Below are 24,497 nucleotides of genomic sequence, written 5' to 3'. Positions count from 1 at the left end.
TGTTCTTCAAATTTTTCCCCATCTCTATCAAAAATCTGTTTCCATCCACCCATTCGAGTGTCTTTCCGCTTTGGACTCCCGTTTTTCAGATCTTTTAAACTTTGACTACTGTCCAAACGTCAGCCATAAGTTCACACTTAAGTTTTTATTTTTAAAATTCCCAGTTACGAAATGGGCAAAAAGGCTGAGAAAATGTAAGCATTGAAAGTGAATGTGAAAAAAATGTGTTGGAATCCTGTACCTATCCTGTAGTCTACTGCAGTAAAAAAAATTAAACCTCAACTTGGCTGTTTTTTATTACACTTTTTTACTTCATGTTAGGTAATTATTAACTCTAACTATGGAGCGATTGAAAATTTCCACTCTTCTAGAAAGCTTCATAGAAAAAGGCCTTGTGAGATGATTATACATTTCTAGCACACATAATCTGCATTATGTTTTTGTGCTCTGTCAGGGTAACCTCAATCATAAATGACACATTCCATTTGATACATCTCATTTTTAATATACTTATATATAAATACATACATTTGTCTTACTCGTTCTTGATTTTGGCTTCAACCACGTGATTCGGTGCAGGAAGCAAGCAGGCAGAGGCACGGGAACGATGCAGGTAAAGGCAACAACCCATGAATTTGGGAAAAACTAGCTCCAGATAAACAAACACCCACAAGTCTCAGTAATTCCACTTTGAAAGACAAACTCTGCCCTTTAACATCCCTGTGGTAGCAGTACTTTCTAAAGACAGTCAGGAAAATTCTAGTGTTTTTGACGCCAACAAACGGCGTCACAAACACGGCAAATGTTGGCATTTTAGGAGAGTAAAAATATTTCTGTATTCAAAAAAAAAAAAAAAAACTTGAAATAAGCTGTTGGCATGTTGTCATTGACTGACTGCTTTTTGCTTAACTGTTCAGATAAAATTGAGGGATAGGTACTGAGATTACATGAATATAGTCAAATTTAAACCCAACACAAACAATCAAGTTAAAAGCTGATCTCATAATTTAAAAACCAATCCTGTGACTCATTATTAAACGTCTTCTCCCAGTGTTGGCAAAGAGGTTCGTCTGCTGAGCTTTAAACCGTTTGTCGTCGAGAAGCACCGGCCGACAGAGGTGATTTGTGTTCATGAACGCACCACACTGCCTACACTGAAACGCAACCTTTCAGGTTCAACCAGCTGAAATGTTTCAATACTAACCTCTGACATTTGGCATGCTTGTTCATTGCATATAGTTTTTTGACACCGCAAAAACAACCGACATTCAACTTCTCCCCCCCATATGTGATGTTTTGGGTTAATCCGTTATTTCTTTAATCAGAGGCATTGGTGATAAAAGAAAGCCTTTAAATCCACCGGTCTGACGGATCACCATGCTGATCTCCACAGGTTATTTAGTGACGAGGAAAAGATTGGACTCGATCCGCATGATTACAGTTTAGAAGATGCAAAGACATACGAGGCAAACACAGTAACATAATTATTACACTGGGAAAAAAAATACAAAAGAAGGGATTGCTGCTCCAGTCATCTCAGAAAGCAGAGGCTACAGTGGAGAGGAGTGTAGCGGTAAGAGTTTAAGGCAATACTGGTAAGCACCAAAACACCGTTTCTAGACTCAGAGTCTCATCCGGTTTTAAGGTTATCCAGGGACTGAAACTGTTTGACGAAGGAGAGCGGTAGCAGTTTTTTGTTTTTTTTCTTTTTCACTTGTCCTGCATTTTATCCAAAATTGGCACAATCATGTCAAATTTGGGCCTTTTAGCCGGGTCTTCGTTCATGCAGATCTTCATGAGTTTGCATATGTGTGGAGAGATGCCAGGAGGGATGGTGGGCCTCAAACCTTCCAAGGCGATCTGAGGTTTAACAAAACATAAAAGGTGTTTATGTTGCATTAATCAATAATAATAATAAAAAAAGTTTGATTTCTGACTGCTGCTGACCTTCATGCCGATCTCCATGTTGGACAAATCAGCGAATGGAACTTCTCTGGTCACCAGCTCCCACAGCAGGATGGCGAAGCTCCACATGTCAGCAGAACGACGGTTAATCTCTTCGGGCTTCTTCTGCAGGGCTGGCAACCGCAAAGAAAACAAAAACAAACAAACATACAAAAACAGTCAAAGTTAACTCATAATATTTCATTTACTAATAATGGATATTAAAGTGACTCTATTAGGATATACATAAAAGTCAGGAAGGTGTTCGAGATTTTTGCGTTTGTAAATCAAAAGATAATTGTCGTGTTTTCTTAATTTGTAGTTGTGCTTAGTTAGTGTTGTATTTTTCAATATGCAGTTGTGTTTAGATTTGCACTTCAGGGCCACCGTAGTTGTATGATATGATGCATTTCCATGTCTGCTGTAAACATGCCCTGCTTGTTGTCACTATTCTCTAATAGCTTTATGTCTGCAAGTTGCTCATATTTCTCTGTATCTGAACGGGGAAATCAGCTCCAGATGACATTAGGCTCTGAGTCAGAGTGCAGCTTCCTGCGTCCATCGTTTCCCTCTGGTCTGGTGTGGCTTCGGCTGTCGGTTTGGATTGGTCTCGTTAGAAGTGATGCCTACCCTCAGGGGCGACCCATGCAGGCGAGTACATCCTGCCGGGACACTGGAAGGAGAACTTGACATCGGCCATGCTGATCCTCGCCGTCAAGTCTTCATCTATCTGCAAGGAAAAGGAAGAAAATAAACCGAATAGCTCTGTGATAGGATGCTGCAACATACAAGAGGCTATAAACCTTTGATAGAAAAACATTATTATTACCATTAGGGCTGATGCTTATGATTATTTTAGTCATAGGTTATTTTATGGAATATTCTGCCGATAGGGAGAAACAAAATAAAATCGACACATTCTGCAGATTTATGCAATATTAGACATTCATATGAAAATGCTAATTAATAAATGATACAATTTTTTAAATAATATTAAATAATAAAATAAATATTTGATTGAGCTTGGTCATTTATAGCAAAGGATGCAGCAACGGTAGTTCTAACATCAATACGGTGCATGGGTAGTCTGTTGACTCTTCATTTCTATTAACCGATTATTAGTGATAGTAAAAGTTGCTGTAATAGAAGATTTATTTACAGAATTTGAAGCAGGTGAAGCTAAAACTGCTACTTGAGGAGTTCTGGGTGAACATAGTGACGGACAAAGAAGGATTTTCATCTTAAATGTAAAATGTTTAAATTTTTGGTGAAGTTTTGGAGTAAAGACTCTAAAATATGCTATTTGCTGACTTAATAACACACTCAGTAATTAAGCCAGTTAAAGATGAACTGGTTAGTAAATTAGTTGGTTATTACTTTAATAATCATTAAGGTGAATCACTTCCGCGCTACTCACCATGATACTTTTGCTGTTGAGGTGATGACGAGGGATCATGGGCTCCAGTGTGTGTAAGAAGGCCATTCCGGATGCAATGTCCAGAGCAAACTTGACCGCCTGCGTCTGGTCCACCACGAAGTCTGGCAGCAGGAGGAGGAACGAGAAATTAAAGCTTTGGACGCCGTCGCTGTCTTTAGTCAAGTAGCAGAATGACAGGAAAAGGGCGGGTTGAAAACAAAAGGGACGACAACATAATGACAACGAAAGTAGATGCAAAACTCCTGCAAATGACTTACAGTGCTTTGCAAAAATATCCCTACCGCCTAAAACATTTACCTTTTTTTCCAGGTTGCAAGGGATTTTACGTGACAGACCAAATACCTCATAATGGTGAAGGATTATTACAGCTAGAAACTAGTGATCAGAGCCAGAATGTGGGTGGAGTGATGAACTCAGACCTGAACCTTCAGACACACAAAGGCAGTAACAAAGTCGGCCTTCTATCACCTAGAGAACATTTCCAGGATTAAAGGACTGAAGTCCCAGTCAAATCAAGAGAAAAATCTATGCGTTTATCTTTAGTTGCATTGATTAACAGAAATCTACTTTTCAAACAGAAAAGTAGTGGTAAACAAATATTTTTGTTTTTGGTTATGTATGCACATGCTTTTCTCTGTTTCTCTGCCCCACTGATTGCTTGTTCTCTTGTCTTTTAAAACGTGTTTGAAATAAATAAATAAAATGAATGCAATCGTATCTTCACAGCTCTGCCTTAAGGGGGAAAAAAAAGAGGAAAAACTACAATCTCCTACTCATGTTCTCAATAAAATTAGGAAGATGGAGGATATCACCCCACTAAACTTTGTTAGTTTATAATCACTGAATGGCTCCAAAACACGTCACAGATCTGCTGTTGTTGTATCAACCCCTCCAAACCTCTCAGGTCTGCTGGTTCTGCTCTGAGTCCCCAGAACCAGAACCAAACATGGAGAAGCAGCATTCAGCTTCTATTAACCACTAATCTGGAACCAACTTCCAGAAAACTGCAAAACAGCCGAAACACTGAGTTCTTCTAAACCACCACTAAAAACACACCTGTTTAAAGTTGCCTTTTGATTCATAATTACTGGAATATTGATCAACATATTTGCTTGACGATCTTGATGATGACATTTGACAAAATGTAATGTTTCATAAAAGCTGACTGTATTGTGTTTTTATGGTATAAAGCACTTTGAACTGCCTTGTTGATAAAACCTGACTTTAATACGCAAATTTTTCCATTCACGTCCAAAAGATGCAAAACTTTATTCCGCTCTGTCCCTTCAACGTGTGGTCAAGTGGGTGGTTGTAAATAAAGTTCATAGTGGAAATGTGAGCCACCGTAGAGTGAACACACGTATGGAACCTGATCAGAGTGGAAATACTCACTGGTGCCTTCATGGAGCACTTTGTAGAGGGAGCCACAAGGCATCCAGTGTGTAATGATGATGGGGTGAGGGGCGGGAGGAGACGGACATGCTCCCAACATAGGCAGGACGTTTGGGTGGGAAAAAATCCTGGGTGAAGCCAGGGTTGGGTGGGGGTGAGGGGAGACAGACACGGGGTGAACGGACAAACATTTTCACATCAATATTTCTTCGAAAATGAAATCGGACACATGAGTGAGCACAGAGAAGAAATGACAGAAGTCGAAAAAATTTTTTAGCGCAGTAGAAACCTGAGTTTGGGATATTCCTCGTTAAAGTCTCTGCTCTTCCTCGGAGTCCAGTCGCGAATCTTTAGCACCTTAACAGCGATTTCGTTACCTTGCCAACGCCCCTGCCACAGCTGGGCGCGAGAAACAAACGGAGAGAAACATGTGGGTTTAAATGTCGTCATCGGTGGAGCGAGACGTAAATAAAGCGGGAGTGAAAGACACGATGATGTGAAACACCTCTCCAGAATGGTTTTCATTTCTTTTTTCGGTGAAGGAAAGCTGTCTGTGGTCGATGCCCGCCAGCTTGTTTAAAGTACCGTTGCCTAAAAACACAAGATGAGAATTTGTTTTTTTACAGAAGTGAAAGCACAGACAAAAAAAATAAATAAATCACAAAAGTTAAAATGTAGGAAGAAAAAAAAGCCACAGTGTACTTAAAAAAAAAAAAAAGGAAGGAAGATGGAGGCTGAAGTGGAACGCGTCTTCCTTCATTAAGCACTTTTGCCAATTTAAAGGGCGGAGGAAGCTGGTCAGCTAATAATTGGGTTGTGTGTTCCTGGGACTCACGCGGTCGGGTTCGGGTGGTGCCTTTCCAGAACGAGTCCTTGAAGGGTATTTTAGCTAGGCTCTGCCCCATTTTCTCTGCCTTTTCTGGAAGGAGCAGAAGCAGAAATGTCATCTTAAACCAAGAAATCTATCTTTTTAAAACTTGTGACAATCCAACAAGTGTCATCACCTCTGAGGAGTTCCCTCAGCTCAGGTTTCGCTTTATCCATAGGCGTTTCTCCATATTTGTTACAGATGCTCACCAGAGCGCTGCTATTCACAAGATCCTGAGCAAAAAAAAAAGCAAACAAACAAAAAAAACACATTATGGTGAGCAACATTTTAAAACCCATTTTTGATTCATCACCACTAGGGGGAGCACCTACATCAGCCACTTGGTTTTGTCCCCAGAAGCAGGCGTAATGCAGCGGTGTGTTGCCGTGCTCGTTTACTGCATTGGTGTCCGCTTTGCACTGGATCAGCTAAAAGAAGAAGAAACAACAGATTATAACCGAAGGCAGGCGACTCAGATCATGTTTGGGCTTTATACAAACATGAACCTGTAGGGTGCCAAGGGGGAAAAAAAAGGAAGGTTGTTTTTTTTTTTTTGCCTGTGGACACATACCAACAGTATTGAAACAGATCTAATATTAAACTCTTGGGATGCTTAGCAGCTATTCTAAAAGGAGACGCCTTCAATGATGCCACTTGAATCATAAACCAGCAAAGATATTTACTAAGTGGGGATTTTAATCCCTTTCTGTGGTGCAGGAACTTGGCAGATGCAAGAAAGGAATGAAGTTATACGATATCATCCGTATAACTTCGGATTATATGGAGTTATAATCCGATATAACGCTCTAAAAAACAGTAAAGTAGTTTTTTATATGCATCTTAGAAGGTTGTGATAAAACGATTCAAATAAATTTGCTAGTTTTTCCTGTACTAGAAATTTAACTGTTAGCCAGTCATGTTGTTATAGATGCACCAAAAAATTGACAGTTTACCAGAATCAAACTATTTGTTTTTAATAGACCCTCATTGAGTGGTTGCTGGTTAGAAACTCCACAATCCTTTTTGTTTTCTAATGCCTGAACACATTATATGAGGTGTTGTTACGTTGCCCTGACAACAACATTCTTTTATGTTGGACTTTGTTGTGTAGAATATAAATGTAATAATTTATCTACAAGGAAAGATGTTAAGAAATGAGAGAAAGGGGTAAACTTTAAAAAGATAGCAGTAAGGAAGAGCGACACTAAGTGAAAGTTTTCTTCATTTCTTTTTTTTTTACGCGGGTTGTTCATTCCCAGTCATAGATTATTAAGGATTAGGAAATGCTGGTAAATCTGTTAATCTCAGGATTTTCTTTTCTTGATTATAAAGAGACTGGGGTTTCTGTAATGCTATCCAAGATCATCTCTAATACATGATGCTAAAGCTAATTTAAAAAGTCAACTCTGTAATCATTTTGCCTTTGTTTTAAAAATAATAAACTGTTGACAGAATCTGCCCTCTGTCACACAGCAGTCTAGAAAAGCTAGAAGATGATAAATATTTTTCAAACAGGACTGGAGGGAACAGCTGAGGTCGGTTTATAGCGATCGGCTGGGGATGCGAATGCAAGACCTGCACTCTCATGTTATAAATATCTGGTTCCTAAAGCTGGAGTATGTAACTTTTATAAAAAAAAATAAATAAAAAAAATCTAATTTGTTCAAACTGTAACTATGTAGTGACAGATAAGACATAATCTGAAAAAAAGAAAAAAAAAGTCCCGTTCCTCTGCCTCCTTGTTGTTCTACTGCCATCTGCAGAAACACACGACTCCTGGTCAGAAACAACCAATCGGAGGCAGGAGGAAGGTCTTACAGCTGTCAATCACACCTGTGTATGTGCTTCAGCTGTGCTAATGGCAAAGCAGCAACTTAACGTTACAGGAAAACCATTTAGCTAGTTGGTGGCTAACTAGCTTTAGCATTCATGGCAGACTAAGGTTTGTAGCCTAGCAGAGAACAAGGGGGTAGGGTAAACAGAGCGTACACAGGCAAGATTTTTCACAGATTATCTGTCTCATATTATATTGTCAGGCCATAGAGAAGTTTTAATAAAATTTCTTAAACTAAATGTGGAGATTTTTTACTAAAGTGCGTTATAATTTTGATTATTTTACCTGTGTGCTGGCTGTGCCGCCTTAGCAGTAGCTTACCAGTGTCCTCTAGAACCAGATGAAAACTACAGCCTTATACTAAAACATGCTTGTTCTAGCTGCAGTGTGGTAATAAGTTCTTCAACGACACTGTTGTGGTTTCAGCTGTTAATGGATGCGGCACAAGAATAGGCAAGCGCCACTGAATTTATGACTGTTTAGATTACATCATTTAGGATTTCACAATATCCTGGGTTGAAGCAGCAAGACTTGTTCAGACAGTGCTTCATCTCAGGTTTGGTTTTGAGAAACTCTTGTTAGTCATAATGCTCGTTCAAGCATCTAGTTCTTACATCAAATTTAGCCAGACTTCAGGATATGACTAACTGTGTTCACTACGCCTTTTAAATCTCTGTGCTAAAGAGAATATGACCATTTTCAGAAATGTTTGACCAGATATGTAATCATAAAAGTATCTCTTTGTGTTTACATGAACCCCCACCTTCCCCACGATGTCCCGATGTCCATGACTGGCGGCCAGGTGCAGGGGCGTGTCGTCTCCACGGTTCATGACGTTGATGCGCGCTCCTCTCATGATGAGCATGTCCACCACGTTTGAGCGTCCTTCCCTGCATGCCCAGTGGAGGGGACTGAAACCATGGTCGTCTCTGCAACGACAGACGGACAAACGGCTGAAGTAACTCCACAGGGGGGATAGCTGTTAGTCGTGAACTCCACAAATCTAATCCTAATGGAAGCGTGGGGAAAAAGGGAGCCATTACTGAGCCGAGTGTAAACTGGGTCAATGCAAGAGTCAAGAAAGCAGCTCCATCTTGAATGTGCAAACATTTCAGTTGTGTGAGGCTGGTAAAGACCTAAAAACACACAGCTTTATTTGCATCAAAAATAGGAACAAAAATAATACTTAAGAATACCAAATGCAGGGCGTGCCTGCATTGGTATTCTGCAATCCCCAATGCGTAGGGGATTGCATTGGTGGCATTGGGGATAGCGCGACCCATGTTTGGAGGCCTTGAGTCCTCGACGCGGCCGTCGCGGGTTCGAATCCCGGACCCAAAGATATTTGCCGCATGTCTTCCCTCCTCTCCTTCCCCCTTTCCAGTCAACCTGCTTTCATATAAGGGACACTAGAGCCCACAAAAAGACCCTCTGGAAGGGTAAAAAAAAAAAAAAAAGAATACCAATGCAGAGGACATTTTTTATATTTTGTGTGAAAAATGTGTATCCTTTTCTTTTTACAACTATGAACTAAAATGTGTAGCTGACATGAAAAAAAACACTCAAAACCTGAAGAGCTTTGAAAACTTTACAAGGCATAGCAGCAGGGTTTCTACAGGTTTCACCAACTCAGATTTAAAGAGCTTTTAAGACCATTATGAATTAAATCTAAGATCTGTATCACGACAAAAATGTAGTAACTGCATATTGTTCTTATATTAAGTATGGAAAACTATTTGAGGAATATGTGGTAGTTCTTATGAGATCAAACCAAAATCTTGTTGCATTCTTACTTTAGCTGAAGATGTTAAGAGTTGATTTTCATTTTTTCCCTTTTTGTCATCTTATCTCCATCTTTGGTTTTCTATTCTCATTCGTTTCCATGCTTTACTCCTTCTCAAAACCTTCTCAGCTGTGTACATAACATAAAACTATTCAATAGGTTTTTACCACCACGTTTAAATTCCACAAAACCTCTAAGCAAAATGAACGTAGCATCGTGCGGGTTGGCAAGTCAGCCAATAGCGAAGACGAACAGGTGATAAATCTGCACTTACCTATGATATACGCAAAAAAGCTAGCTAGCTATCAAGGGTATATGAGCAGCTTGTTAGCGCTAGCCTCAACTGCCTCAATCCACAGAACGTACCGTAGGATATACAAGACTAAGTTGCTCTGCTACAACAAAATTTAAAAGAGCTGCGATTAATGTATTTAAAGCCAACTTGCATCATTTTTTCCATAAATTTAAGACTTAAAGGATGTGCAGACACCCTGACTAAGCTCTAGAACTTGGTTCATCGGTAAAGCCTTTTGTTGATAGAAATAATACAACTTAGAACCTCCCCGACTTATGTTATTTTTATCTTACTTTATCCCTAGAAAAGTATCCCAGCTGATATAAGACAGAAGAAAACCTGGATAAGAACTGTGGAACTCATCATTCCTGCTTGTCACACAGACATAGGCTGCAAAGAATCAAAGACAGCGGCCTTAATATGATACTGTCACCCCAGTGACAAACAGATACAGAGAGATTAGGAGACAACAGGGTGACTGAATGTCAATCAGAAAAAGCTAACTTTAAATGTTTATAAAGTTATATGTTATATTAAATAAGACATTTTAAGGCCCGATGAAACTTCCTGCATCAGTGATGCTAAAATCAGCTCCAGCTGCCAAGTGGAAGTTTGTAACTCCTCATTTCCTCTGGTCTCTCTGTCACGTCCTCCTTTCTCATGAAGTGTCCTCCCTATGCTCATTTGTCCTCCCTCCCAGGTCCACTCACATTTTTACGGAAAACCAAAAGAGCACAGATCAAAACTTTGACTCTCGGCATACTTTCCTGCTGCAGCTTGGGAACCAAAAACACAGCACAATGCTCCTGTTCATAAATATATGCACATATCTTAAAGTAGGCAGTCAGCATAATAACAGAATGTGAGAGCTGAAGGAATGTGAATCTTTCGCCCCCACTCCAAGCATCAGTTCGAGTTGAATTCAAACATCCTGCAGAGCCTCAAGGGACCCTCAGTCCCCCAACAGACCGCTATCTGTGCGACCCGCTGCAATTACACCAGGTCCACTCAGAGGGCAATTTCCTCTCAGACCAAAAGGCCAAGTCCAGAAGACTCATTAGATTTTGTTTGTGAAAAATACTCCCCATAGACTGAGGTCCAAGGTTTTATTAGGTTTCTGCCCCACGACCTGCTCTGCCAGGGGTCAGGAGGTAGAGTGGTGAAGTTAATGGTTGTGTTTTTCTAAAGCGGTTTGTACAAAACACACTACATAATCTAATGGCATCAGGGCCACGACTTTAGTGCGTTTGTTTCAATCAATTAATCACTCCGACTTTATTGCGTTAAAAGTGTCTTTGTTGAGCTCATACGTCTGTCTACTCAATAATTCAGCAGTATAAAGGGGTTTTGTGAATTGAAAATGTTACTTATTTTGTTGATATATTGTTTGATTAAAATGTGATTAATTGAGACTAAATACAAATCCTACACGACTTGATGGTAGCAATTTAAACTGAGGTTGTTTGGTGGCTCACTGGTGCCACAAAACCAGGGAGCACCAGGGCTTCAGCTGGCTGAAAGAACACTGCTACACTTTTTCGTTTGCTTAAAGAAAAGAGATAAAATGGCTCTGGAAATATTTCCATTCAATAAAAAAAAAAAAAGAAGTCAGTCATCTCAAACAAACTAAATGAGGACCATTCAACAATAATATTAGGGCAACGGCGTTTTAAATCTGTCAAGCTGCGACCATTGATTAAGTTAATTGGCTACAGGCTGCTATAAGGCAAGATTTCAAATACAAGGAGCATAAATTGAACACTACCCAAACATTTTCATTTTCAAATCTGTATATAAGCATTTAGAGATGTCCTTTTTTAAAATATAATTTACATATCAGGTTTTATTTTCTAAAAATATACCTGAAGCTTCTGGAAACAGTGGCATGCAATCTAAAGACTACAAGAGATGTGAATAAAAGATTCAGAAGATTAATGGTCGATAAAACTCAGGCTGTCAGTTTTTATTTACAATAAATTCGTAGCAATCCATTAATGTCTTTCCAACATTTGCTCAGTGTTCTCATTTGCAATCACAAAGTTTAATAGGGTGGCATAAAAAATGATTACATACAGAACAAATCAATTGAACTCGGAACAGAAGGAGACTGGCAGTAATTCAGGTATTTGGTAATATAAGTGGATTCCTACATGGGGTAAAATGAGAAACTATTGTTATAGTTTGGGTTCTAAGATTTTAATCCTGCTTGTTTCTGAACTTCTTGTTTCAAAATGCGAGGACCAGACTGACTTTCACAAAGCTTCTAAAATCTCACCCAGCCAAAGCAAATATAGACGACAGCTTAGAAAGTTGTGACTTTTATGGTCACGTCTAAGTCCAGCTCAGCCCTCGGGTTTCCCATATAGAATGGATTTACCCGTAAAGCTGACTTTATCTGCTAAATCCAGAGGCAGCGGAGGGCCAGGGTCTCCCCCGCCTCGGCCCCCGCCGCGTCCTGACTGCAGCCATTTATTTCAGGCATTTCCACCTGCTAGCACAGCTCAGCCTGGCAGACTGAAGAGCCAGAGGAAAAGCGCCTGTCTGCACCCTATCCGTCTCTGCACCGCCACCGCTGCCAGATCGCATGTCAGGCCTCAGCTAAGGACCAAAAAAAGTTTCAATATGTCAAAAGCCACAATCACTAACAAGTATTTTGATATGATCTGCTTTTCTAACCTTTTTCTTGCAAATTATTTGGCTATGACTTAATCATATTTGTATGTTTTATAACATATGAGCAAAACACACACACACACACACACACACATATTGCTCAAGACCTGCCTGAAGCACTTAGTCGGATTAGTTGCGATTATTCAAATAATCGTTAACTAAGTTAGAAATTGATCAACTTTTAACTGGTGTACAAAGACTCAAAAGAAAGGCCATTTGCTGAAAAAGCAACACTAATTAATGAACGCACATTATAGATACACACTATAATGCACTTTGCATTTAAGATAAAAACGCCTTTGTCTGTAAATGTTTTACCAAAACCTCCTCAAGTGGCTTTAGCTCAACCTGCTTCGAAATCACTAAAAAAATTACATTTAGGCAATAAAATGTTTATTTTCTGAAAATAATATTGTGTATTTGCATCAGCAATGTAACTAATATTGCATAAAAAAGGTGGAAATGGTTAAATGAAAAATCTGCAGAGTGCAGCATTTTTTAATCTGATTAATTGACAGAATAATCCACCAAAATAATCGTTAGTTGCAGCTCCTTACAAAGTTTTGATCCTGCTTAGAATATGTTGAATGACTTTGGCATAAAAAAGCCTTTTTTCTTATCTTAAGATGTGAATGTACAACTAAAGTGGATAGGGTTAATCTAGTAGAAGCATTCTATTATTATATTATCCTATAAAATATACCTGATAGAAAAACAGTCTACAGTTTCCATTTGCTGCTCTTCTGTTTGACAGATTAAACCCAGATACTGCTGGATCGGTCAAAAATAATTTTTTATAATTTTTTTCCCCCTATGTCTTCCCTTTTCCATCCTGCTCTTCTGCTCTACTTCTGTCATCCAAAGAAAAAGGAACACAAACACCTACAATCTTCTTACATTTTTTTTTGTCTCAATGTTTTCCTCTTCTGACTAAACCCAGACAGATTTACTCTGTCGATACAGCTGTGCATGTGGCTTGCTCCAGCTACCAAAATGTACAGAAGTTTACAAGATGCTGCAACTCTCTACCAAAGTATTCCTAGGATTCAAAGTGATTTTAATGCGATTTCAAAGACGGATTGTGTCCAGTTTTCTGAGAAACCATCTCTGACTTGTGGGAGAGAAATACTGGAACTTTTTAAAATGTTCAGGATTTGGCTTCATACACAAACAGAAAAATAGTCATTTTCTCCCAGGCCTGCCCACCACAACAGTCCCCTCCGCCCCCCACTGCGAGGCGGGGGAGGTAAACGGCTTCCTCGAGGCCCGTATTTTACTCCTTGTAAGGAGATTCAGCATTCCTCGACGACTCTTTGTCTGGGATCTGCATCAGATTAAAACACACCGACATCTAGGAGGAAACGCGGCGTTACAGCTGCTTACAGTCAGCTTTTACTAAAAACAGAAACAGGAATGTCAAAATAAAGTTAAACTTCTGAAAAAGCATAAGAAGACATTTGTTTCCTCAAATGGAGGAGGCATGGCGGTCAGAAAAGGGAACTCGATATGTAATTAGCTAATGGGCCGGTCACAAATAGAGAGGCATGTTGACACAGGCTCAGTTCACTCAGACGGCTTTAAAAGAGACAGAAAGGCAAATAATGAGTAAGAAGAAAGAGAGAAAATATTTTTGCAAAAATTCATCAGGTGAGGTCACAACTGTACAAATTCAACCCAGTACTCTTCAGGTGACAGTTTTATCTCTTCACCTGGGTCAAAGTCTGTAAAAAAAATAAATAAAAAAAAGATTTTAAAAAGTCCTTATAAGGATATTTTACCGTCCAAATATTAAATGCTTCATCCGACAAGACTTCATTGATTTTAAGTCGAGCAGAAAGTAGTCAGTCTTTCACATGTTGATGTCTGAAGTATTTTTTAGATGTGTTTCCTTTGCTACGAATTATGAGGCCTTCACTAGAAATAGGAACACTGTTATTACATTTCAGGCTATAGAATGTCTTTTTTTAATTTAGAAAAGATAATAAATTTGTTTATTTGCAACATTTAATGGATTTTTAAGATTTTATATATAAAAAAGGCTTAAATGGTTAAATAAAGACTCTTTAGAATGTGCCAATTTTTATATGATTAATCAATTAATCATCAGAATAATTAATGATTTGAATAATAGTTGGTGGCAGCTCCAGTATGGATTAAGCCAGAAAGAAACATAAGGAGCAAAAGAGTTCATACTGAGCACATTTAAATGATCAATACTTGATACAGAAAAGAAAATATCCATATTACAGAATTTCTTTCATTTTCTTTCATTTAGTTTTTTTTCTTTTTTCTTTTTTAAAGATATGAATGATCATCATGACCAACAATTGTTTCCTGTATTCTGCTGGTCCCATCAATGTGAATTCAGCTCAACTCTCTATATATAAATGCTTCCTGTACAACGGCTTGCTTCCTGTCTAAAACCAAGCTTGTGAGTAAATCTGGCGCGTTTGGGCATAAACACGGAGCAGTAAGGAAATGAGTTGAGTTTAAGGACCAGATTCTCCGTTGGGACTGGGAAGGCAGGCTGTGTGCCAGCATCACAGATCCACTACAAGAACGTGGAAAACTCCGAATGCTTCTTTGAGATTCTGATCTAGATTGCATACACCTGTTGTGACATGGCTCATCCAAAAAAAAAAAAAAAAAAGATATTTAGACGACACTATTAGCATCTAATTTAATGTTAGAAAAATTCTGCATATTTAATCTAAGCAATAAATCGTAGAAAAAGTAAAGAATCTCAAGTGAGGATAATATATTTCATTTTTAGCATTTCATTTTATGTTAACTCACCCCTGATTGAGGTCGTTCTCTGTGTTGTCCAGCCACAAGCGAACTGCCACTGCGTTGCCTTCCCGGCACTGTGTGAAGATATCATCCATTCCGCTTGGTGGACTCTTCTTCTTATTCTACTGCTTCCTTTCAGGTAGAAAAACTGAGATTATAAAGCTAGACAACCTGAGGAGTTCAGGCGAGTGCCGGCAAGTGTTAGTCCCTCATCTGGGCCTCTTTCAGAAATGGTGGGCAGCACTAAGGAAACTGTAGAAAAAGAGAGACAAGAAGGGTAAAAATGATTTGGTGAATTCTGTGTGAAGCGTTTCATTTTGATGCACATAAAGTCAAAATTGTAAAAGAAAGAAAACACAAATGCAGAGTAATTTTAACCAGCTTTTTGATACAGAGCAATGTTACACCACCCATTCATGTTACAATACAGGAGCGCAGCGATTCGTCGACATAGCCGACAACAGAAAATGTCAACAGAAAATTTTATTTGTGACATAAATGTATTATACATATGTGAATGAGTTAATATCTAAAATACACCAGTAAAAATTGGTATGCATTAGTCGTAGTTTCAGTGAGTTTTGCAGAGACGTGGTGCGCCACTTTTCAAATGTATTTTCAAACATCTTAAATACCAACTACCGTACTTAAACCGGAGATTATCATACTTTAAACCGATATCCTTTTAAAACAAAATATCCCATATGTGAAGCATTTTCTTTTTGGAAAACACAAGTCTCTGTTTAGTGTGAAATAGGTCAAATTTGGCTTCAGTCTTTTTGTAGTTTCCATGTGTACTCATTCTAAAGGGGACATGCAGATGGACACACAAAAAAACAACTGAAATCACTTGTTTTGTTGGTTTTTTCACAAACAGAAAAAAGGTCAAAGAAGCTATAAACTGTAGTTCCCCAAATAACCAATCTATTTTAGGCTTAACTGACATTTTAGATCTTGAATAGCACAGGGTCGAAAAAATAGTAAGTGTTTTCCACTCACATTTATTTTAGAAATGTTTGAAAATGTGGCGGCATCAGGGTGAAAATGAATGTACAGGTTGCAGATTTGAGAAGACGGGGGAAAATTGTGAGGATTTAAAGATCCTCAAATGAAGCAGAGATAAGTTAAAGTAACTGACTAAAAAAAATTAATCTTGACAGATTAGTCAAGTAACCAGCTGATCCTTAGCTAGCAAAGTATAAAACCTGAAAATTAATCCTTGAACTTGAATATTAGGAACACTATGGTTTTCCAAGTGCATTGAATTTGTTATCTGTGCAGCTATTTGGATCGGATGCTCTATCACCGTCTATATTTACCCACAATGCCAATTTCAGATAAAAGCATCCTAGATGCAAAAGCTCACAGGAGGGGCTGACAAACAGAAAACAGCAAAGTGAAAAAAGGGTGAGTCTGTTCATACTGGAATAATCATCTCGATATTTACCAAGATTACTGCAATCTCACCACCCTATTTTCCTAGTGCAATACAGGGCCGGTTATGGCAGACGGTTCCAAAGAAGCTGCAGCACTTTTATTGGCTTTTCTAGAAACAAACCAAAATTGGTCAAAACTGGAATCAGCTATTTCTTTACCCAAAGAAAACCACCAGAAAATGCCTGACAGGTGCTAAATTCTACTTGGTATAGGACTAAGAAAGAAAAAAAAACAACTTTGCTGTTGCTTTTAGTAGAAAAACACTACAGTTGTTTCTCTTAAGGTGGACACACACACAAAAACAAGATAAAGTCACTAAAAATCCATTTAACTTTATAGATGCACATCTCTATGTAGAGCTGGTTGGAACTATGGCAACACGTATTGGACATTAAGGTTCACGCATGTATGCTGATTTCTCGTGTTGTTTTAAGGGGAAATTGTAAAAAATGAATGCTTTTCAAAACATTAAGGGTACTATAAGAAAACCAAGGTGAAGGAACCTTTTCTGTCTTAACTTTTAAATTATTCTTGTGATTATAGTAAAAAGAAAATATGTAGGAGTAGAAATACAATTAGAAAGTTTGGACAGGGCTATAATCAAGTAGGGAGTGACCACTAATAGGGATGAAAGTGTTCAATCATGTTAATCACGGAGTAATGATGTAACAGGTAACACGCTATGCTTAGCTGCTGTGTTAATACAAACCCTCCTGACAGGTAATGCTGCTCTATATCGTTTAAAAAGCTCTTTAAGACTATCACTTGGCATTGAGTTTGTGTGTGAATTAGTGAGTAAATCTGTAAATAACACTCAAGCAATATGCTGTCATCGTTTTCAACTCAAAGTAGCTGCACTAGCCGCTCCGCCATCAAGCTAACACCCATGGGAAAAAGCTATAGGCTAGTCGGTTAAATCTCTGTAAAACACGACGGAACTAATCTATTGCTCCATACTGAACAGAAACAGTGCCACGGCTATGTTATATAATCAGGAAGCTTGAGAAAATAAGACGAAAGCAGGTTTTTGCTAGCAAGCTAACCAACTATTTCGACGCCATGGGCTGTTTCTCTCTAACGTGCCGCTGAATTGACTGATGTCTCAAAAGTCACTTTTTTTTATTGCACAAGTACTTTTAAACTGATATTATAGGATAGACCTACCTGACAATTGCAGCTTATTGGGTTGTAACGCAGTCAAAAAAGAAGTTATTAGTAATACAGCCTGTGGTTATCTCTGGGTAAAATGAGATAGGTCCACACCCTCAGCGCCCCCTAAGACGTTTATTGAACTGACGGAGGGTGTAGTGCCCTCTACGGGCGAGAGAGAGAGTTGCAACAAGTCAAAAATCACCGCCTCAGGTCGTGTTTATTTTCTTTTCTTTTTCTCTTTGTTGTATCGTTTGTTCTTCAAACTGTATGACGCAAAACGTAACAAAGAATAGCATAATAATAATAATAATAATAATAATAATAATAATAATAATAATAAACTGACAAAAGCTGATGAATGTCCCAAACAACAAAGTTGAGCAAATTCGAGACTATACTAATTTCTTTGTCAATATAGCAATATTTCCAAAGATGAGGGTTTTTTTATGCCAATAGATCGCATTATTTTTGAATTATTATACTTTGTATAATTATAACATTACATTAAAATGTTATTATAACATTATTATTATTATTATTATTATTATTATTATATTTTTTTAGATTTCATGATTGTGTTTATTTATATTTCATAATTGTATATACATAGATATATTTTATAATAATATAAATATAACAATATAAAGATAAAAACTAGTTAGTAGTATATTAGAATTATGTATTAATATTAGTAAGAAATTACCAATAGTTATTAAGCGATGTGAGACAACAGGAAAAAACTTCGTATCCCAGACATCACTAGTCTTTTCACTACGTCATCCGCCCGCGTCCGTAGTTCTGTTTTTCTTCCTCGACAGCACATGAAATAAACCAACGTGGTATTCCCTTCTTGACAAGAAACTTCCCTGCAGCTTCATGAAGGAAAACATTCTTCGTTCTCACGCATATTTGTTTTAGGCTGAACCCAATAATTTGTTTGTTTTTGAACCAAACACTCCCTGAACCGGAAGAGTCATAGAAGAGGTGGCATTCGCGAGGGATAGTTTGTAGGTTGTTTTTTTTTTTTTCCTGACAGGAATTGAGGGGGAAAAAAAATGTTTAATGAGGATGAGGACTGGAGCGACGAGCAAGAGGGACGAATCCTGAGCAAAGCTGTCTTTAAAAAGTCTCAAAAGGCGAACAACAGTATACAGCTAAAGGTAAATAATTCATAGTTTTAATAGCTTTTCTCCACTTCTTTCTCATTTTCTAATTGTAATAAATCAAACAAACAAACAAAAAAAACCCTGCGTAATTATTCTCGCTGTCTCGGTTAGTCCAATGTTGGGAAGAAGAGCCTGCTGCGGACCCTGGAGACTCTGGGGTCGACACCAGACTGGAGGAGCAGCGACCATGAGCAGGACAGCGGCAGTGAGACGGAAGTCCCTTCATCACCCAGTAAAAGGAAGAAGAGGAAGAAAAGGAGGAAACATGGAGAGCAGTCAGAGGAGACGCAGGAAGGTGGAGACGACCGTCAAACTGTCAAAGAGAAACAACTGAAGAAGAAGAAGAGGGAAAACAAACCTGGTTAGTAACTCCTAGGATGTAGTCTGACAACGTCCACATTTATTGGGATTAATCTTTTATTGCAGTAGCATAATTTCACACAGATAAAATTAGAAAAAGTTAACTTAGTTAAAAAACAAATGTAAACAATCTTTAAAATAATCCCAAGGTCAAAAACTGAGATTGTTTTAAATGTTGTCATTGGGGAGCAAAAATTCTGTCCCTCATTTAAACTTTACGTCAAAGCGAATGAATTGTCCAAAATCACAAATAACTGCTGAACTTTAGATTTTTAGATAATTTAATAATAACAACAACAACTGATCTCTTAGTAATGTTCTGACATTTTTTTAGTCAATAAATGTCTGACAATTGACACTGGTGTGCAGTTTTTTTTAAAATCAAAAGATTCATTTTTGTTAGTTGTTTGTTTGCGAGTTTTCTGCTGTAATAACAGAGCAGTTTGCATTAAGGCTCTTTACCAGGGTGTGTTCAAAATGTGGGCAGCTCTGTACATCTTTGTAAAGCTGTTAAAGAGAAAAAGTCAACATATGAATAGTCCTTTCTACCCAAACGTTTACTCGAGCATCGATAAAATATTAAAATTTCTACATTCTGTACCATTCTTGAGTGAAGAAGTGATTAAATTGTTCTGTTTGTTTTTTCTGAAGTAGCCTCAAAAGCACAGAGGATGCCTTCAGCGGAGACAGAAGTTGAAAAAGTTCCAGAACCTTCTCAAGAGAGTGTAAACAAACAGCAAGACCCAGAGAGGCTGAGCAGGCAGCAGTGGAGAAACAAGATGAAGAATAAGAAGAGATCCAAGAACAAGTTCCGCCAGAACAAACCTGAGGACGATGCAGACGGAGCTCGAACCGCCGATAAACGGGAAGCAGCAGAAGACGTCAAAAAAGATCCACACAACGGCAACGGGGAAAACATCAGCCAGACGGCAAACCGGAAACAAAAGAAGGAGAAAGTGAAAAGGAAGAACACGGAGAGAGAGGCAGATGGATGCAGCGCGGCAAGAGGGGAAAACCAGCTGGAGGCGGAGAGGTTAAAAAGTGGATCTGAATTCTCTGCTGAGGGATTAAAACACGGAGCAGGTGTTCAGGTGGCGAGCACCGACCGACAGAAACCTGAGCTGAGCAAGGAGCGGAGTCTGAAAAGACAGAAGCTGCAGAAGATCCTCCTCCGCCAGGAAAGGGTCGGCGAGGGTCCAGTGGAGAGGACGGAGATGGAGGCGGCGGTCCCGGAGGCGGCGGCGGAGCAGAGCCGCTCCGACTCCCTCAGGTCCCGCATGGAGCAGCGCCTGGAGGCGGCGCGCTTCCGCTACATCAACGAGCGTCTGTACAGCACGGCGAGCGGCGAGGCCAGGCGCATGTTCCAGCAGGACCCAGAGGCATTCTGGGTGTACCACAGAGGATACACGGCACAGGTCCAGAGGTGGCCCGCCAACCCGCTGGACGCCATCATCGCTTACATCCACAAGAGGTCAGAGCAATTCATCCATCCATTTACCACCCATTCACTCTTCCATCCATCTGTCCATCTGTCTGTTGCTTTGATTTTATCATACCAGTTTGTCCATGAACTGCACAGGAAAAATATGAATTTATAACCAAATTGCAACTTACCACCCCAACATATAGAGGCACTGTTTTTAAGTAAAAGGAAAAATCTAATTTCTTTCCCCCCCATTTAATCGGATCATAATACAGATTGGAGCATTTACTTGTATGTATGTTTATATATACAGTACAGACCAAAAGTTTGGACACACCTTTTAATTAAATGAGTTTCCTTTATTTTCATGACTATTGACATTGTAGATTCACACTGAAGGCATCAAAACTATGAATAACACATGTGGAAATATGCACTAAACAAAAAAGTGTAAAACAACTGAAAATAGCCCTTATATTCTAGTTTCTTCAAAGTAGCAACCTTTTGCTGTGATCACTGCTTTGCACACACTCTGCATTTTCTTGATGAGCTTCTAGAGGTAGTCACCTGAAATGATTTTCACTTCATAGGTCAACCTGCCCTGTCAGGTTAATAAGTGGGATTTCTTGCCTTATAAATAGTCATGAAAATAAAGAAAACCCATTGAATTAGAAGGTGTGTCCAAACTTTTGGTCTGTACTGTATATATATATATATATATATATATATATATATATATACTGTGTATATATATATATATATAGTGTTCTTTTAAGAACGTTTGCTGTAAATAAATAACTGCTGCAGACATAGCACTGCTCTGCTCTGTGAAATTGATCCTTTTTTTTACCCGCTGTGAGAAAACAGCCTTTATCAACATCTTGCTAGCAGAGGAGAAAGCTGTTTGAGAAAGAGGATTCTTGTTTAAAGAAAGCAGATTTTATTTATTTATTTCCTTTTGGTTATAATTTGCTGCAGGTCACCTTCCCTGGTAGTGGCAGACTTCGGATGCGGTGACTGTAAGATCGCGCGCAGCGTGAAGAACAAAGTGCACAGCTTCGACCTGGCTGCCGCCTGTGACCTCGTCACCGTCTGTGACATGGCCAAAGTGAGTCGGCCTGCTCGGCCGCCGGCCGTGTACGCGCTCTCTGTGTTTTCCGTGTGAGTAAACATGCAGCTCGTCCGTGCAGGTGCCTCTCGGTGACGACTCTGTGGACATCGCCGTGTTCTGTCTGTCCCTCATGGGGACCAACCTGGTCGAATTCCTGGCAGAAGCCAACCGCGTCTTGAAAATGAGGTAAACAAGGGAAGGTTGATTGTACACATGTCAGCTTCAGCCTTCCAGTCATATTTAAACCACTTGGACTTCTCCACATTTTGTCGCCTTACAACTACGTAACGTGGCTTATGTAGTGCATCGTTTTTAATTTAAGAGCTTTTAAGTTTTTATTATCCAGGAAAAAAAAAATAAAAAGTCTAACTTTTATTTGCATCCCGTTCTTTTGAGTCGATGCTACCTAGAACCGAATTGTAAAGCTGCAAATTGCAGAATGTCTCTCTACCAGCTTTGCGTATCGAAACATGTGGAGTTTTCCCCGAGTGTTCATTGGATTTACCTCACACTCAGTCAAATTCACTGAAACAGTCGTCAAGGAATCCAGTCATCAATTAATCGTTACCTGGAGTGTACAAACTCAAAAATAAAGGCAGTTTGCTGAAAGAACAGCACAGTCAAAACAGTAAAGAAGCCAAAACTATACAAAAAATGTATACATTTTGCATTCAAGATAAAAAAAGAAAAAACCTTCACTTGTCTGTTAGTAAAGCTCTGGAAAAAATGAAGAGCCCACTGCACTCTTGAAAACCTCCTGATTATTCCACCAAATATTGATTTCTCAACTCTTCCTGAGTTAAAGCATTAGTATTGTTGTTTCTGAATGAATATGAACGTATTTTCTTTGCATTGTGATTCATTTTACCCAAACATTTAAGCAGGGAAACTGATAGTTTTAAGTGGTCTCTTAGTTTTTTTTCCAGAGCTGTGTGTTCTGCCCAGACATGCTCCAATGGCCGAGCTCCAGCTTCAAGTTCTGTAAAAAGAAAAAAGAAAATCTCCTATTTAGTATCTTTTGCTATCCAAAAAAATCATCAACAGATCAGCCCAACAGTGTACTGATCTTAGGTCAAGCTATAAGGCCTCAGCCTTCCACAGGTTGATGGTAGAAGGATTTTTTTGCCACAGATGCCTCCTTTGCTACCAACGATCAAGTGTTCACTAAAGGAATTCTGTCCTATTGCATTTTAGGCAGTAAAACATTTAATTTCTAACTTAAAAAGGAGTTGAATGATAATTCTTATTAGTAGTATCCTCTAATGTATTTCTAATATTCTATAATAATAAAAAAACCTTAAGTGGTTAATTTTTTTTTTTTAACAATTAATCATTAGAATAATATAATAAAAAAAGCCTATCAGAAAAAAAACCTGAAGGCGACACGTAGATGTTTGCAGTCGTATCTCTCACCTGCAAACTATTAATAAGCTGAACAGTTTCGCATGAATCTATTTTGGGTTGTTTACATTTTTTTTTAATGTCCAATCATTACAGGGGCGTCCTGAAAGTTGCAGAAGTAGCGAGCCGATTTGACAACGTGCAGAACTTCATCTCTGCACTAGCAGGCCTGGGTTTTAAGATGACATCCAAGGTGAGGACTCGAACATCTCAAATGTGATATTTTCCTGTGATTTAGGAAAAAAAATATTTTTTAATTAATGAGCTCAGACTTACGTGCCAAGACTTTATCATTTACTCAGGGCACACAGCGTGAGCTGGTGGCTGTCTGCAGCATTTTTTTTTTTTTAAATATAATTTCTAGTTTGTGGCGCAGTGGGCAGAAAACCACGAGCTGAAAAGAACATTCTGTGAACTGGTTTATTATTGGCAACAAACATATGGTTAAACACAGTGTGCTTAGATAACCTGCAAGTCATTCAGATCAAGATTTTGAGCATGTTAGCATCTCGAGTTTAGGTGAAGCTGTAGAAATAATTGTCTTGTCTTTTTTTCTTCTAGGACACAGAAAACAGTCATTTCTTCTCCTTCGAGTTTGTGAAGACAGGAAATGTTCCCCAAAACGTGAAGAAGTTCGGACTGCAGTTAAGGCCTTGTCTATACAAGAAAAGATGACGACAGTGGAGAAGTTGATGTGTAAAATGTTTATGTAAATCAGCAGGTCATTTGACTGCACCTCCGTTTCCTGTACTTGGCAGTGGGCGGACAGTTGGTTGCAGTTTTGATACAGAAACAGGAAATGACCCAAAACTCTTCATATTTAGTTTTCTTTTACTAATGTATTGGTAGAATTTGCTTCTATTTAATTTGATCAGGTCTTTGTAATGACCTGAAGAAACCCAAAAACGCAATAAACTGAAGAAAATCCAAACCTCCTTAATGTTCACCTAAAATGCTACAGCTTGTATTCAATCAAGATTGCAAAAGATTTCAGGTTATAGAAAGATTTGTAAACACAGAATAAATGTCTGCCATTATTGTTTCCTGGTTCAACCTGTTTAAATTAGGTAATTTGAAGCCATTTCATTCTATCCTTATTAGATATTTGCTGAAATGATCACTCAGATGGGCTCAGTTTTAAGTTTTGTAAGACAATTCATGTAAATTCTGTTTTTTTTTGTTTGGAAAGTTTTATTACAAATAACTTTGAAAGAATTTGTTTTTCATGTATTCTTTTAAATTGTCTTGATTTTTTTTTTCTTTCAAGTCATTTAGGAAAACTAAAGATTTATGTTATTTGGACCGATTCACCTGCAGAAACATTTTCTAGTACAGGAATGGGAAGCAATGCTCCAGCCTCGTATAAAGACTTGAAGCGGCAGCATTATGGATTTTCCAGGCACGTTGTGCTATTTTGTAGCAAGTAACCA

The 24,497-nt window shown here is 38.6% G+C and overlaps 2 protein-coding genes across 4 annotated transcripts; one reads left to right on the top strand and one right to left on the bottom strand.

Annotated features, from left to right (window-relative positions):
* Window positions 1-484: 484 nt before the first annotated feature.
* LOC116707863 (integrin-linked protein kinase) lies at window positions 485-17,749 on the bottom strand. The gene is made up of 13 exons (XM_032545528.1): window positions 17,619-17,749; window positions 15,024-15,269; window positions 8,240-8,405; window positions 5,975-6,070; window positions 5,779-5,875; window positions 5,610-5,693; window positions 5,280-5,365; window positions 5,064-5,173; window positions 4,775-4,902; window positions 3,362-3,483; window positions 2,575-2,674; window positions 1,948-2,078; window positions 485-1,860 (listed from the first exon to the last, which is right to left on the bottom strand). The coding sequence occupies exons 2-13, from the start codon at window positions 15,110-15,112 to the stop codon at window positions 1,711-1,713; spliced, it is 1,359 nt and encodes a 452-aa protein (XP_032401419.1). The 5' UTR covers window positions 15,113-15,269; window positions 17,619-17,749; the 3' UTR covers window positions 485-1,710.
* Window positions 17,750-18,261: 512 nt separating this feature from the next.
* Window positions 18,262-24,473, top strand: rrp8 (ribosomal RNA processing 8). 3 transcript variants are annotated; one of them, XM_032545526.1, is made up of 7 exons: window positions 18,265-18,766; window positions 18,884-19,133; window positions 19,787-20,603; window positions 21,534-21,663; window positions 21,746-21,852; window positions 23,164-23,260; window positions 23,629-24,473. In XM_032545526.1, exons 1-7 carry the CDS (start codon window positions 18,662-18,664, stop codon window positions 23,740-23,742), a joined length of 1,620 nt encoding a protein of 539 aa, XP_032401417.1. In that variant the 5' UTR covers window positions 18,265-18,661; the 3' UTR covers window positions 23,743-24,473. The 3 variants fall into 3 exon arrangements, with proteins under 3 accessions (XP_032401418.1, XP_032401417.1, XP_032401416.1); XM_032545525.1 differs by having other exon boundaries at window positions 18,268-18,766; window positions 19,784-20,603; XM_032545527.1 differs by lacking the exons at window positions 23,164-23,260; window positions 23,629-24,473 and having other exon boundaries at window positions 18,262-18,766; window positions 21,746-21,856.
* Window positions 24,474-24,497: the final 24 nt, after the last annotated feature.

Source organism: Xiphophorus hellerii, chromosome 18 (genome assembly GCF_003331165.1).
Source record: "Xiphophorus hellerii strain 12219 chromosome 18, Xiphophorus_hellerii-4.1, whole genome shotgun sequence".
NCBI classification, from domain to species: domain Eukaryota; kingdom Metazoa; phylum Chordata; class Actinopteri; order Cyprinodontiformes; family Poeciliidae; genus Xiphophorus; species Xiphophorus hellerii.
This window is presented reverse-complemented; position numbering and strand designations above follow the sequence as displayed.